General features: G+C 41.4%; 1 protein-coding gene across 5 annotated transcripts in view; it reads left to right on the plus strand.

Moving 5' to 3' along the window:
- rabgap1l (RAB GTPase activating protein 1-like) overlaps nucleotides 1-12301 on the plus strand; it is a 99449-nt gene that overhangs the window by 83609 nt on the left and 3539 nt on the right. For 4 of the 5 annotated variants that reach the window (XM_035177613.2, XM_035177615.2, XM_035177614.2 and 1 more), the window contains 5 exons: nucleotides 6524-6616; nucleotides 9859-9969; nucleotides 10395-10499; nucleotides 11252-11335; nucleotides 11815-11886. In XM_035177613.2, the coding sequence (XP_035033504.1) occupies nucleotides 6524-6616; nucleotides 9859-9969; nucleotides 10395-10499; nucleotides 11252-11335; nucleotides 11815-11886 (465 nt within the window). Of the gene's footprint in view, nucleotides 1-1756; nucleotides 2035-6523; nucleotides 6617-9858; nucleotides 9970-10394; nucleotides 10500-11251; nucleotides 11336-11814; nucleotides 11887-12301 lie in introns of those variants that run through there. The other variant, XM_035177618.2, reaches the window with a different exon arrangement.

The raw sequence follows: 12301 nt of genomic DNA on the forward strand, positions 1-12301 counted from the left end.
CCTTCCGTGCTCAACTGCCATCAGGGAAATGGGGAAACCAGCCTGTCCCAGCCACTTTGCTCTCTCCTCAGACCTCTTTTACATATTTTTCTCTGTCGACGCCTAAACCGGATCAGCTGAACTCTGTAAGCTGCTTAAAACAGCAAAAGAATTCACTGGCACCTTGGCTTGATGAACACAACGGGTAGTAGGGTGGCTTAGGCTTTCTGGTGGATTATGGGAAGATTTTGAATTTCTCTGCCTTCTTAAACATCCACCGGGCCGCGACTGGAGTGATGACTTTTCAGGACTCTCGAGAAAAAAAGGGGAGAAATGTCGTACATTCATTTGCTGCTCAGGGTATGACTGATTAATCCATTTTTTTTTTTACCAAATCCCTCCTCCAAGAGAAAAGCTCAACTTTTAACCGACCGAGGAGAAACAAGAGAGAAGGAGTGAGTGTGGAGAGACCGACAGGATAATTTAGACAGAGGGAGAGATGAAGAGTCCAAGACTAAGACTCACATGGAGGGTTTTAAACAGAGAAATAGAGAGAGACTTTGACGTATATAGTTACAGTAACGTAATAGAAATTAAACAGAAAATAAAAAGGATACAGAGAGAGATATGGGAGGCTGCCATATTGGAAGTCAGAAGCTTAAGGGCAACAGTAGCTGACTGTGACAGATTTCATTCTGAATTTACAACTCGGTTGTCTCAGCATTGACCACATGTACGACGACAGAGCAGCAATACAAACACCAGAGGGACACATACCACAGCCTTAGTCTTACACACCTGAGCTTACATGCTTCTGCTCATTATTAAACCTTATTGAACCTTTATTAATTAGTCCAATCTATTGTATTTCCTCCTGACATTTGCCCAGTTCTACCATATGCAATGACGAGCACATACCTCGGCTGCACCAAATCACACATGCACAGATATCAGTCCTCTGAATATGCCTGGTTTTGTGATTAAGAAAGCTTCGGCATTATTTGTTGAGAAATTAACAAAAATGTGCAAAAATACTGTATCTTGAAAAGTGGAAAAAAATAATCATGGATTCGTCCCCTTGAGCAAATCGTCCAAAATATGAATGGGTTCTTTTTCGGCCCATCCTCCCACCAAATTTCGGGGTAATTCGTCAGCAGTGTGAAAACAGAGCGGTAATAACAAGAAACATTGGATGAGAAACACAGACGGATGAAGTGATGGTTGTTGCTAAGACCCTTACGAGGGGGAATATGAGGTTTCCATGAGGTAGTTTTAGCTGGGTGTGTGTGGGGGGGTGGTCCTTTGGGAGGATACTACTATGGCAGAAATACACAGCCTTGAAGTGGCTTTCACTTCACTCTTTGGGCGTTACAGTTGGAACGATGTGCAACCGTCAGCGACAAGTCACTGTGGTTGATCTGACAACTTCCTTCCTCTCTTAACCTCAAACACACACACACACACACATTACATATCGTAAACAAGCCTTTATCTTTATTTTTACCAGCAGCAGAAAATAGAAAAAAAAACAAGTTCTGTCAGTAACTATAGAGAGAATCAAGAAGAGTGAGGGAGAGAGATGATAAGAGTGTGGGGGGTACTCACTCAGTGGAAAGGAAGAAAAAGCAAACTCATCCTCCCCTGCGTTGCAGAGAGAGAGAGAGAGAGAGAGAGAGAGAGAGAAACAGGTGTGTTGTACTGCCCCCTCACTCTCCTCCTCCTCCTCTCAGTGGGCGGGATTCGGCTCCTGAGGGACTCTTGAAAGCAGCCCGTCGCCTCCTCCTTCACTCTCAGAGAGAAACAAAACCTGTCAGCCGCACTCCTCTCCGTTTCCTTCTCCACCTCTTTCCTCCACCTCCTCCTCCTCCTCCTTCTTCCCTTTTTCTTCTTCGTTTCCCTCCTCCTTGCTGCTGGGAACTAGCAGGAGTCAAGATGATGCAGGAGGTTTCCATCATGGTGGCATACGACGCTCATGTAGTGGACCGGCCGGGTGAGGAGGACACCCTGGCTCGCTTGGTCGCCCACTCCAGACCCCTCAGAGCGCTCAGACCGGTGGTAGGTCTGGAGTCTTGTCACTTTTTCTTTCTTTGACATTCACAGCTCTACTGGCCTTTTGTCCTTGGCAGTTGTTCGAAAGAACAGGGAAGTTCTTTCTAATTTCTCGTCTTCATTTCATTTGTCTTTTTCACTTGGGCCGCCCCTATGATTGTGTTTATAAACACTGGAGGAAATGCAGGCTTTACAGAAACAACATTTCCTTCCATGTGTTTAATGGTGTGTGGACTCCTGCACAGTCGATTTGTGTAGTTGTGTTGTTTACTGAAAGTGCGTCTGATGTTTAAGATTACAGAGCTTTGTCAGTCAGTGCAAACACGGAGCTGTGTGACTGTTTAAATTTCGTACATAAGTTTGGAGTGTGTGTGTGTGTGTCTAGTAGACTGCACGTATTTCAATATTCAAACTGCTTCATGTAAGAGTTGGATCACTCCCCTCGATGCTCACACACTGCCTGTGATTTCATCTTAGAGGTTTGGGACCAATTCCATTTCCTGCTTCAGGGATTCAGGTCAGGGAATCTAAAATGGGCCTGGTACCATTTCCTGCGTCACCAGGCAACTTTAATCGCATCACCTGAATTACAGAGGCCCCTTTGTCCTCATAGTGGCTTCAAACATTTACAGTGAAAGTTGTGGGAAGTCAGCATGAGGTTTGGTGATGCTTCAGCAAGTTTGAGCCCTGGGACTGTGTGTGTGTGTGTGTGTGTGTGTGTGTGTGTGTGTGTGTGTGTGTGTGTGTGTGTGTGTGTGTGTGTGTGTGTGTGTGTGTGTGTGTGTGTGTGTGTGTGTGTGTGTGTGTGTGAGTGCAACTAGTGCTAAGTAGAACAATGTGAATGACATTTCTGAGGCTAACAGCCGCAGTACTTGGTCAGCACGCGAACCCAGATTGTCGGCTTATTTCAGGAATATGCTAAATAAATGGCATTGTTCCCGAATGTTTGTGAATGTCTGCTTAGGGAGTCTGCAGGGTCGGGTTCTGAGAGAAATGCCAGTTCAGATTTTAATAATATCAGATATAAATGAAGATGTCAATGTAAAGGAAATGGAAGCAGGAAAAGTCAGGGAATAGTTGTACTGATATTTACCAACATTTCATTTATTAGTTGCATCAGGTGGTTCTCAATCAAACTGAGGTAACAGTTAGAATGAAAAAACAAATGAGCAGGCTGATGCAGCAGTTATGTGAAGGTCATGGAGTCGGGGATCCTGAGTGATTGTAGCTGTAGTGGCTCTGTGTGTTTGATTAAAGGGCCTCGCCTCTATCAGGTGAGCACAGCCCAGTTTTACTTTCATTACACAGCCACACTGGAGTGTTTGTGTGTTTTAGGGGTGTTGGAGAGCAGCGGGCTTCATAATCAGTAACCAGACTTCAGTTTGTCTGTCGATGATTTCTGATTTAATGTGTGACTCAGCGATTCTTTCTTTTTAAATTGTTTGTATCAGAAGAGAGGCGCGGACTCAGGAGATGCGAGTTTAAAGCCCCAACATGTTAAAGTGTCCTTGAGGGAAACACTGAATCTCTAACAGCTGCTGTTCTACAGCTGATGCTGATCTCTCTGATCTCTTGTTAAACAATTAGAGTTCAGTGTTGTGATGATTTGCTCCTCGCATTCATTAAATTTCACTAATTCACTTAGGATTTTCACAAAAGTGTAATCGTGTTAGAATCATCGCAGTAAACATTCTCCTAATATTGAGTCAGAAACCTTTTTACACGATTGGAGTCATTGTGGCATGACAAAGGAAAAGAGGTTGTTTGAAAGAAAACGCAGAAAACGCATATTTTCCTCTTACTGTAATACAAGTAAGCTAAACTTCACTTCCTGTGTGTTAGAAGAAATCTGCACATCAGGGGGAAAAAACTGGGGGTTTGTTACCTGCAGAAATCTGTGACAAGCCATCTCATACAGGAAGGTTGGAAAATATGACAAAACCACTGTCTTTGGTTGGTGAAGTTGATTCTGTGGGAGAATGCATGAAGGCAGCAAATGAGTGCGTGAGAGGAGGTGAGAAGTGGCTTTTCTGGTTTCAACTCTGAACATCAGAATGGCAAATCTGGAGGTGGAAACACACACAGTTTTCTCCTTCTCTTTCTCAATCTCTTGCACGTTAATTTTATGTTATAGCCTTGAACCTACGAGTTTTTAACACACGTGCACAATGAGGATCTTCCTGTGCATTCAGGAAGTCCTCAGTCCCCTTGACATTTTTTTAATACTTTGTTATTGTGCAGCCCTTTGCTAAGATAACAAGTAAAATAATTTGTTCTCTTATCAATCTACAATCAATACCACACAAATACAAAGGGGAAAAAGAGGGATGAACTCTTTTTACAGGAGCACAGCAGGTCACTTTCTAAATCTAAAGCTGCAGGGAAAAGAAAACATTGATTCACACTTTGGATATAAATGAGTGCATCCAGACCAGAACACCTCACTGCACCATGGCTGTGTAATAGTCTAAGTATTGGAAATCAAACTCCCATCTCTCGCAGTGTTGATGCCTACAGGAGTGCACCGTGTGCAATTCTTCTTCATTGTTTTGGTACAATCCAGTTATTATTAACCAGTGTGCAGAGACCCAAGCTGCTTGTTGTTCCCACACAGATAACAACAGAATAGGTCTGAATTGCGTTATCTCCTGAGGAGTTGTGTGTCACACAGATTGAATTGTGACGTTCATTCAGCTCAGTGGTTTTTGGGTCATAAAGACCATGCGTCAACCCACAGGTCAGTGATTAGGTCAGGTGATGACAGTCACTACGCACAGGCACCCTGAACAAGTGGCTGGTTTCATTGCTGATATTGATCTATGTGTTATAAAGGAAATATGCTTTACAATGCTCTTTTCTAGCTTTTTAATTCAGGCACTTTATTTAATCATTCACAAAGACGTTCTTCATTTATGAATCGGACATTTCTATTTCTTTATTGAGGTGAAATGATTTACATGTCATTGCTATGTTGTCACTGGACATTTATTTAACAAGGCCAATAAATGATTAACATTGATGGACTAAAGGCAGAATGGCTGCTTTTAGAGGAACTGGGAGAGGGGGAGCAGAAAAATAATCATAAGAAGCACCACAAATGATTTTATTGGTGTTGGTTTTACAGTGAATTGGTATAATTTATCATTTTTGTGATCAGCAGCAGACTGCAGCAGACTGAGGAGTGTATGGGTTTAATTTAAAGAGGCAGAAAGGACAAACATTTATTGATTTTTAAGAACAATCCATTTGTGACTGCACCAACATTTGAGCTACAGACGTTTATCTACTAGAATTAACATAATAATAATCGAATCAGATAAATGTCTGTGTTCCTGTGATTGTTCTAAAACAGTCATGATCCTGCCTGTACCCTGCTGTTCTAATCACTGACTGTCATGTTGCACTTTGTGATGAGGAATATCTTTCTAAGATATTCTTATTCACGTGAATGTGTTTTCCTTCTCTCTTCATATGTAACCCATAGATAGAGACGTAAGAGATAAACACTATACACAATACCGAATCAGGCTCTTGACTCGATTTCAACAAAACCAGTGAAGGACATGGATACACAAACACACACACTACAGTCTCAGAGGAGGGAGTCATCTGACTGAGACTGACCTGGAATCCCCAGCCTTAGCGGTGGACACTATGGCAACACTGTTTCCACACAGGGGAGATAACATTACCACCCACCTGAAGCAGAAACACACACACACACACACACACACACACACACACACACACACACACACACACACACACACACACACACACACACACACACACAGATGCAGCTCACACTCACTCAGTCATCAATGTCCAAAACACGCAGCTTTTCTTTCAGGTGTTTTCACTCCTGTGTTGAATGTCAATTTCATTATATTCAGAGTAAAACTTTATTTTAGAAATTGCCCAGAATAGTGCATGTACAATTTAGTGTTTGTAATGTGTTCAGATCAGAAACAGCAGACTGTGCAACAGGAAATCGAAACTGTGCAGCATAAACCAATATTTCAGCAGAAATGTTCAGCTCAGTTCATTTTTGTAGATTTTTGTTGCAACCTCTGACCTTTTGAGTTTCTTTTAATGTCGGAGATGTTAAAACTGAAACTCTAACTGCTCATATCAGGTCACATCGACTGCAATAACAGTATTTTTGACATAAATTACTCAATACGTTGGAGGCGGGTGATGTCGGATGCTGTCTTTAGAGCCCTGTTGAAGTTAGAGCCATGTTTTACACCTACTTTCTTCAAGCTGCAGTAGACCTCTTACTACTCTGGTACAATGTGACTGTTGCCGGTTCCGACTGAGAGAACGACACCGCAGCGAGGACGAGCATAATCTGAAAATCACTTGTTTTGCTTCTCCAAATAAATAAACACATCTTCTCTCTTAATCTCCAAACAGCAAACATGCGCTTTGATTTTTATCACACAGGATATGAGATGTAAATTGATGATGTCGACAATTTTCCTGTTGTTTTCAGGTTCCAACCAAAAAGCTGAAGAAGTTTGAGAAGGAATATCAGACGCTGAGAGAGAGCCAGCTGCAACAAGAGGACCCCATCGACCGATACCAGGTCGGACACAAACCCACATACATGTACATATACACACATTATGATATGACTTTTCTTATCTTAGTTACTTGTGCTACAATGTTTTATCTTCTCGTAGCAGGTGAAGTTAAACACACATCTATTTTATTGTTCAGTCTTAGAGATGGTGAGAAAACCCTTTGCTCTTCGTGCTTCTTTTAAGTCGCCGTATTTCTTAAAATGAACCATGTTTCTAATATTGGAAATCTCCTGTGAGCACGAGTGTGTTCATCAAACTCTTTTACTCACTTACTCTCTTTTATCGTGTTTGACCCGTCTATTTTTGGCAGTGTTGTCAAGAGGGGTGTAGCCGCAGTGACCTCATCTCGTCTGATTCTACGGGAGATAAAAAAAAAAAACGGGAGATGTGAGGGCAGATATTTAAAGATTCATCCAAACTCAAACTGTCAGCGCACAGCACGTGTGTTCTAGGTTTTCTTTCTCTTTTTCTTGGTTTAAATCTGTCATTCTTGTTTCTCCAAAATCTCAAGGCACAGTTTGATTCTCCTTTTCAAATTTGAAGAGTAGAAAATAATTGGAGCTGTGTGGGATGAATTTCTTTAGTCTGCAGATTTAATATAGAATTTACAGAAACAGTTTATTTTGAATAAACCCGCTGCTCTTGTTGCATGTGTTTGTTCTTGTGGACAGACTCTTACGAAATGATGTAGTATTTTTCTTTCAACAATAAGTAAGTAAGTTCACAACAAATTTGTATGCGATGAAGTAAAAACCAAGGTCTGTCTTTTTATTATGTCACATGATTTTCCCCCAACAACCAAACTGCAACAGATCCAGCTAAAGTATCTCGAGTTGTCAAATGTTCACTTCCATGTGTTGTTCAGTTCAGCAAAGTCAAGGGAGCCCACCAACGCAGTTAATAATTGAATTTGGCTTTTTTCTAAACAAAGGCTGAAAGCGAATATAGTTTGACTTTGTTAGTCTTTGTTAGGATGTGTAGAGGTCACAGTGACTGTGTTGTCAAGCATTTGTGTCCTTTAGAGACGACTGGTCCTAGTAGTTGGAAAGAGGGAGGGAGGTCACTGCTGACATTTCGTTCAAATTTGAATTAGTTGTTTTAATAATAACATTTTAAGTTTTAATAATGTTCTGGATTGATGTAAACAGTTCAAGCTGTGTTTGCTGTTCCATAGTTGTCTGACCCACTAAAGCCCCTCAGATGTACACAGAACTGATCCTGCAAGACAAATTAAGATAGTTTGTCCTGAACTGATTTAACGTTAAAAAAAATACACTGGACTGTGTTTCTAGGTTTATGAAAATTCAGCCATTGTTCTTTTGGATGATTTTGAAAGTTCAGGTTCAGATCAACAACAACGACAACCTGCTGATGTCCAGAACATGCTCAATGAAATATCATAAAAGTAGTATATGTGAGGGCATAACACGGAATTGGATGAAACAAACAGTGGCATGAAACAATCAAGTAAAACAGTAAAACAAAACCAGGAAATGTTTCATCATAAAAATCCCTCCTTGGTTTCCCCTGAGACGTGAGTGGCATGTTGGTGTAAACAGCCGAGCTGCTGGTTCTGGAGGGAAGGAAGGAAGACTTTTACTGTAGATTAGAAGTTGGGTCAGAGCCACCTCCTCTGTAGCCAGTGGAAAAACTTGGTTAGAGAACAAGAAGACAAAGACATGGAGCAGAAAAGCAGCCACCTCTGAATTAACGCAGGGTTAGATTTTACACAAAGGAATTACATCTCGGATATTATTAACGTTATCCTTAACCATTCTGTGAAGTTCTATGCTCCGGGGTTAGGTATGTACCCGTGTGTTGCATCGTTTAGTCGACATTAGTTTGTATTTGTCTGTGTGTTATATGCTTTATACATGTCAAACATATGTGGTTTCTTTGGCACAGTTCTTAGCTGCTTTCACTGTTTATGTTACAACTAAATAAAGGGTCTTTCAAAAAAGACCACAGCACAGAGTGTGTGAGGGAGAGAGAGTGAAGTGTCGCACAGAGAAGGGAAACTCCCGCCAGGATCATGTGTGTGAGTTCAGTCAGTGCTGCTGGAGGCTCAATATGAAGATGTTGTGACTCTGGACAGCAGCACGGTAAGCTGCCTCTGCTCCTACACACATTTCACTTAATCTAATTCTTAAGGTGTTTGCTGGTCTTTATTGTTGTTGACATTAATCATTGACTATTTATTACAATTTAATGTGAATCCTTTGATGTTCAGTCTAAAACCTCCCTCCCTGCTAACTGAGACGATGCGAGTCCCAAATTAAATTCACCACTTAACTGCAAACAGGAAGTGATTAATTGAATCTGAAGAGCAGCATGAGGGCTCCTCGCAGGCAAAGCTGGACTCATTTAGTGATATGTGATACTTTTGTCTTTTCTTTTCCTGCTGGAATCTGTTTGCATGATGTATGATATAATGCATCAGAGGGCGATGGAGCTGTGTGACTTTCATGGTGACTCCACACATGCTGGTTACTTTGTTTTTACTTTTTTTTGTTTTTACTTAAAAAAATGGTTTAGATCTGCTCATGTGAAACCAAAAGGAGAGTTTCTCTGTGTAGATAGATGCACGTATATTGTACTTTTACAGTTTATATTTGTATAATTGTATTAAATGCAATAATTCAGACCAGTTGTGTAATTAATTGTAATTATTATGATACAAACATAGAGTAACTGTGTGGGTGGGTGTGGTTAATTAGGGGTGGCAGAGGTCGTCTGGGTGACAGTGACAGGATATCACAGTCAGGTGACTGCTCACAACTGAGGCAACAGCTTTGTCCCACCGAGGCATGGCCATCATGTGAGACTGTTTACAGGCAGACCAGCAGTCATGGGACTTCACTAATGGTCTACAACGGGGACTTTAAAATGGTGTGCGTGTGTGTGGGAGGGAGGTGGGGGGGTATTTGGTGTTTTTTTAACCGTTTTGAATAGAATTACAATTACCTTTCTGAGTAAACTAAATATATAAACGTGGTTATTTGTCTGCTTCTTCAGACTTAACGCTGCCTCTATCATATAGCACCAGTAGACAGGAAATGAGGGAGAATGAGGTGAACAAAGAGCCGAAGACAAGGACAGTTCATGAGTACTCTCTTACCTCTGGTCTGAGAAATAATAACAATGGTCTACTGTCTTTATCCACAATGAAACATTGACAGCACTTCTGCACAAGTCATTTCATCAGCATCACTGTGTGTGTGTGTCTGTGTGTGTGTGTGTGCAGAGGGAGAACCGTCGTCTTCAGGAGGCCAGTATGCGACTAGAACAGGAAAACGATGACTTGGCCCATGAACTGGTCACCAGTAAGATCGCCCTTCGGAACGACCTGGACCAGGTAACGCTGCAACTCAGGAGCATGTTTTTCAAACGACACCCTTGTTTCAACCTGAAAAAGATGATATATATTAATTTGAAGAATGGATTTGTTTCGTAGGTCTTTGTCTATAATGTAGAGCTTTTACCAATTTCAGATGAGATCATTAAAAACCTTTTTCTCTGACATGAACAGACTGATACCAAACACTCTTCATCAACAGCTCTTGTTGAGCTGCACACACACATTTCATTAAACAATCCACAGCAGCTGCTCTAGACAGTGTCACAGTGAATCTATGCAACTGTATTCATGAGTAAACAGTCGAGATGTTCAGTTTATCGACTCTGTGTTTGTGTTGAGTGAAAATGCTGCTGCTGTCCTACAGTTGCAGATTCTGTTCAATAAAGGGCCTTGTGTGCGTGTGCGTGTGCGTGTGCATTCAGGCGGAAGACAAAGCTGATGTTTTGAACAAAGAGCTGCTGAGCACCAAGCAACGTCTCGTGGAGACGGAGGAAGAAAAGAGACGACAGGAGGAGGAGACGGCTCAGGTAACAGCTGCCTCTCAACATGTCTCAGTGATCAGTTGGTTTAATGGTCCCAGTCAAAGCTTTGGACCATTGCTCGACTTTAACTAACATCTGTGATAAAGAAAAACAGACCTTTGATACATTTTTCATGAGGCAACACAACATGTGTTTCCTTTGCTGAACGGCTTCATTGTTTGAGGATATTAACTTAAAAATATATTGTAATGTTGTTCAGAAATCTGTCGCCACTGTAAATGATACGGAGCATTTTGTAATTAGTATTGATCATCAGCCTAATTAAAGGTTCAGTGTGTAGAATCTAGTGACATCTAGTGGTGAAGTTGCATGTTGCAACTGAACACCCCTCACCTCACCCTCCCCTTCCAAACATGAAGGAGAACCTGTGGCCTTCAGTTGTCATAGAAACACAAAGTTGTCCAGCTACTGTAAAAAACATGGCCTCCGTAGGGAGAGGACCCGCTCCCGATGTAAATATAAAGTATTGAAATTTGAACGGCCCATTCTCGGGTAGAAAACAACAACAATTCGTATTTTAGATGAAACACACAAGTGAAAACATCACTAGAATTATTTTATATTACATTTCTGCTAATCGATCCCTTTCACCTAAATCTTACACACTGGACCTTTTAAGTCTAAACAAGAAATGATGGACATGTTTTTTTTTATCAGTGGTTTTAAAGTGAGACTGATGCAGTATTAACAGTTGCATCAGTTCCATGAGAGCTCTGCTGTCGTTCTGTCCCCCGCAGCTGAAGGAAGTGTTCAGGAGGGAGCTGGAGAAAGCAGAGCTGGAGATCAAGAAAACCACAGCGATCATAGCTGAATACAAACAGGTTTGATATTTGAATCACTCATTTGTCGTCAGTGCATTTTTTCACAAAGATTTGTATATTTACATGTAAATTGTATGTTTGTGTTTTAGTTTTGTGAGCTCTGCAACTTTTTGATAAAAATCTAGAGGTAAAGTAACATATCAGTGTCACTCTGCTCGTTCTTAGCAGAATCAAATACACGTATTGTGGTTTAAATTGTATTTGTAGGGTTTATCCGTCAGTGCAGCATAAAGTAAGAGTGCAGTAATTTGACAAGAGTTCCAGGCTAATAAAGGCTGAACTCTGCACCAGGTTAAGAACTGATTGCTCGCATTGAATGTGTGCAGCTATATGAGTGAGAGAGGAGTTTTAATTGAGATTAAAATGACTCTGCTCAGAGGATTTTACTGGAGAAAACCAGGTCAGAGACATCTTCACTGTGTCTCATTTTGTAGTTTATGTCATCTTTTACACAACCCGACTTCCCCTCTCTGTTTCAGATCTGCTCCCAGCTGAGCACCAGACTGGAGAAGCAGCAGGCGGCGACAAAAGAGGAGCTGGATTTAGTCAGGGTGAGTTTGCACTGTTGAGACACTGTAGGAGGCCGCAGATGCAGGTTTGGAGACGTTTAATATCTTAATTTAAGATAACGTGTCCCGTCACAGGATGAAGGATTTTATAGCTCTGTTGTGTGTTTGAGTTCGCATGAGGCAGTCGGACAAGCCCATGTTGGTAACATCATCCCGCCCACAGAGAACTTGATTGCACATGACTCGTTTAGCCCTTGTCAAACATAAACTCAAACGTTCTGCCGTTGCTCCTTGGGTGCGGTGGAGTACCACCTCACGCCTGGATAAAAATCAGGACATTCTCCTCTCATGTGATGTCTTACGACAGAACATCAAGTTGAAACAGGAAGGCTTGATCCAGGAGAGAGGGGTATAAATAAGGAATGATTATTAAATAAGCAGGAGAAAAGTTGTACAA

The sequence above is a fragment of the Hippoglossus stenolepis genome, chromosome 14 (genome assembly GCF_022539355.2).
Source record: "Hippoglossus stenolepis isolate QCI-W04-F060 chromosome 14, HSTE1.2, whole genome shotgun sequence".
NCBI lineage: Eukaryota > Metazoa > Chordata > Actinopteri > Pleuronectiformes > Pleuronectidae > Hippoglossus > Hippoglossus stenolepis.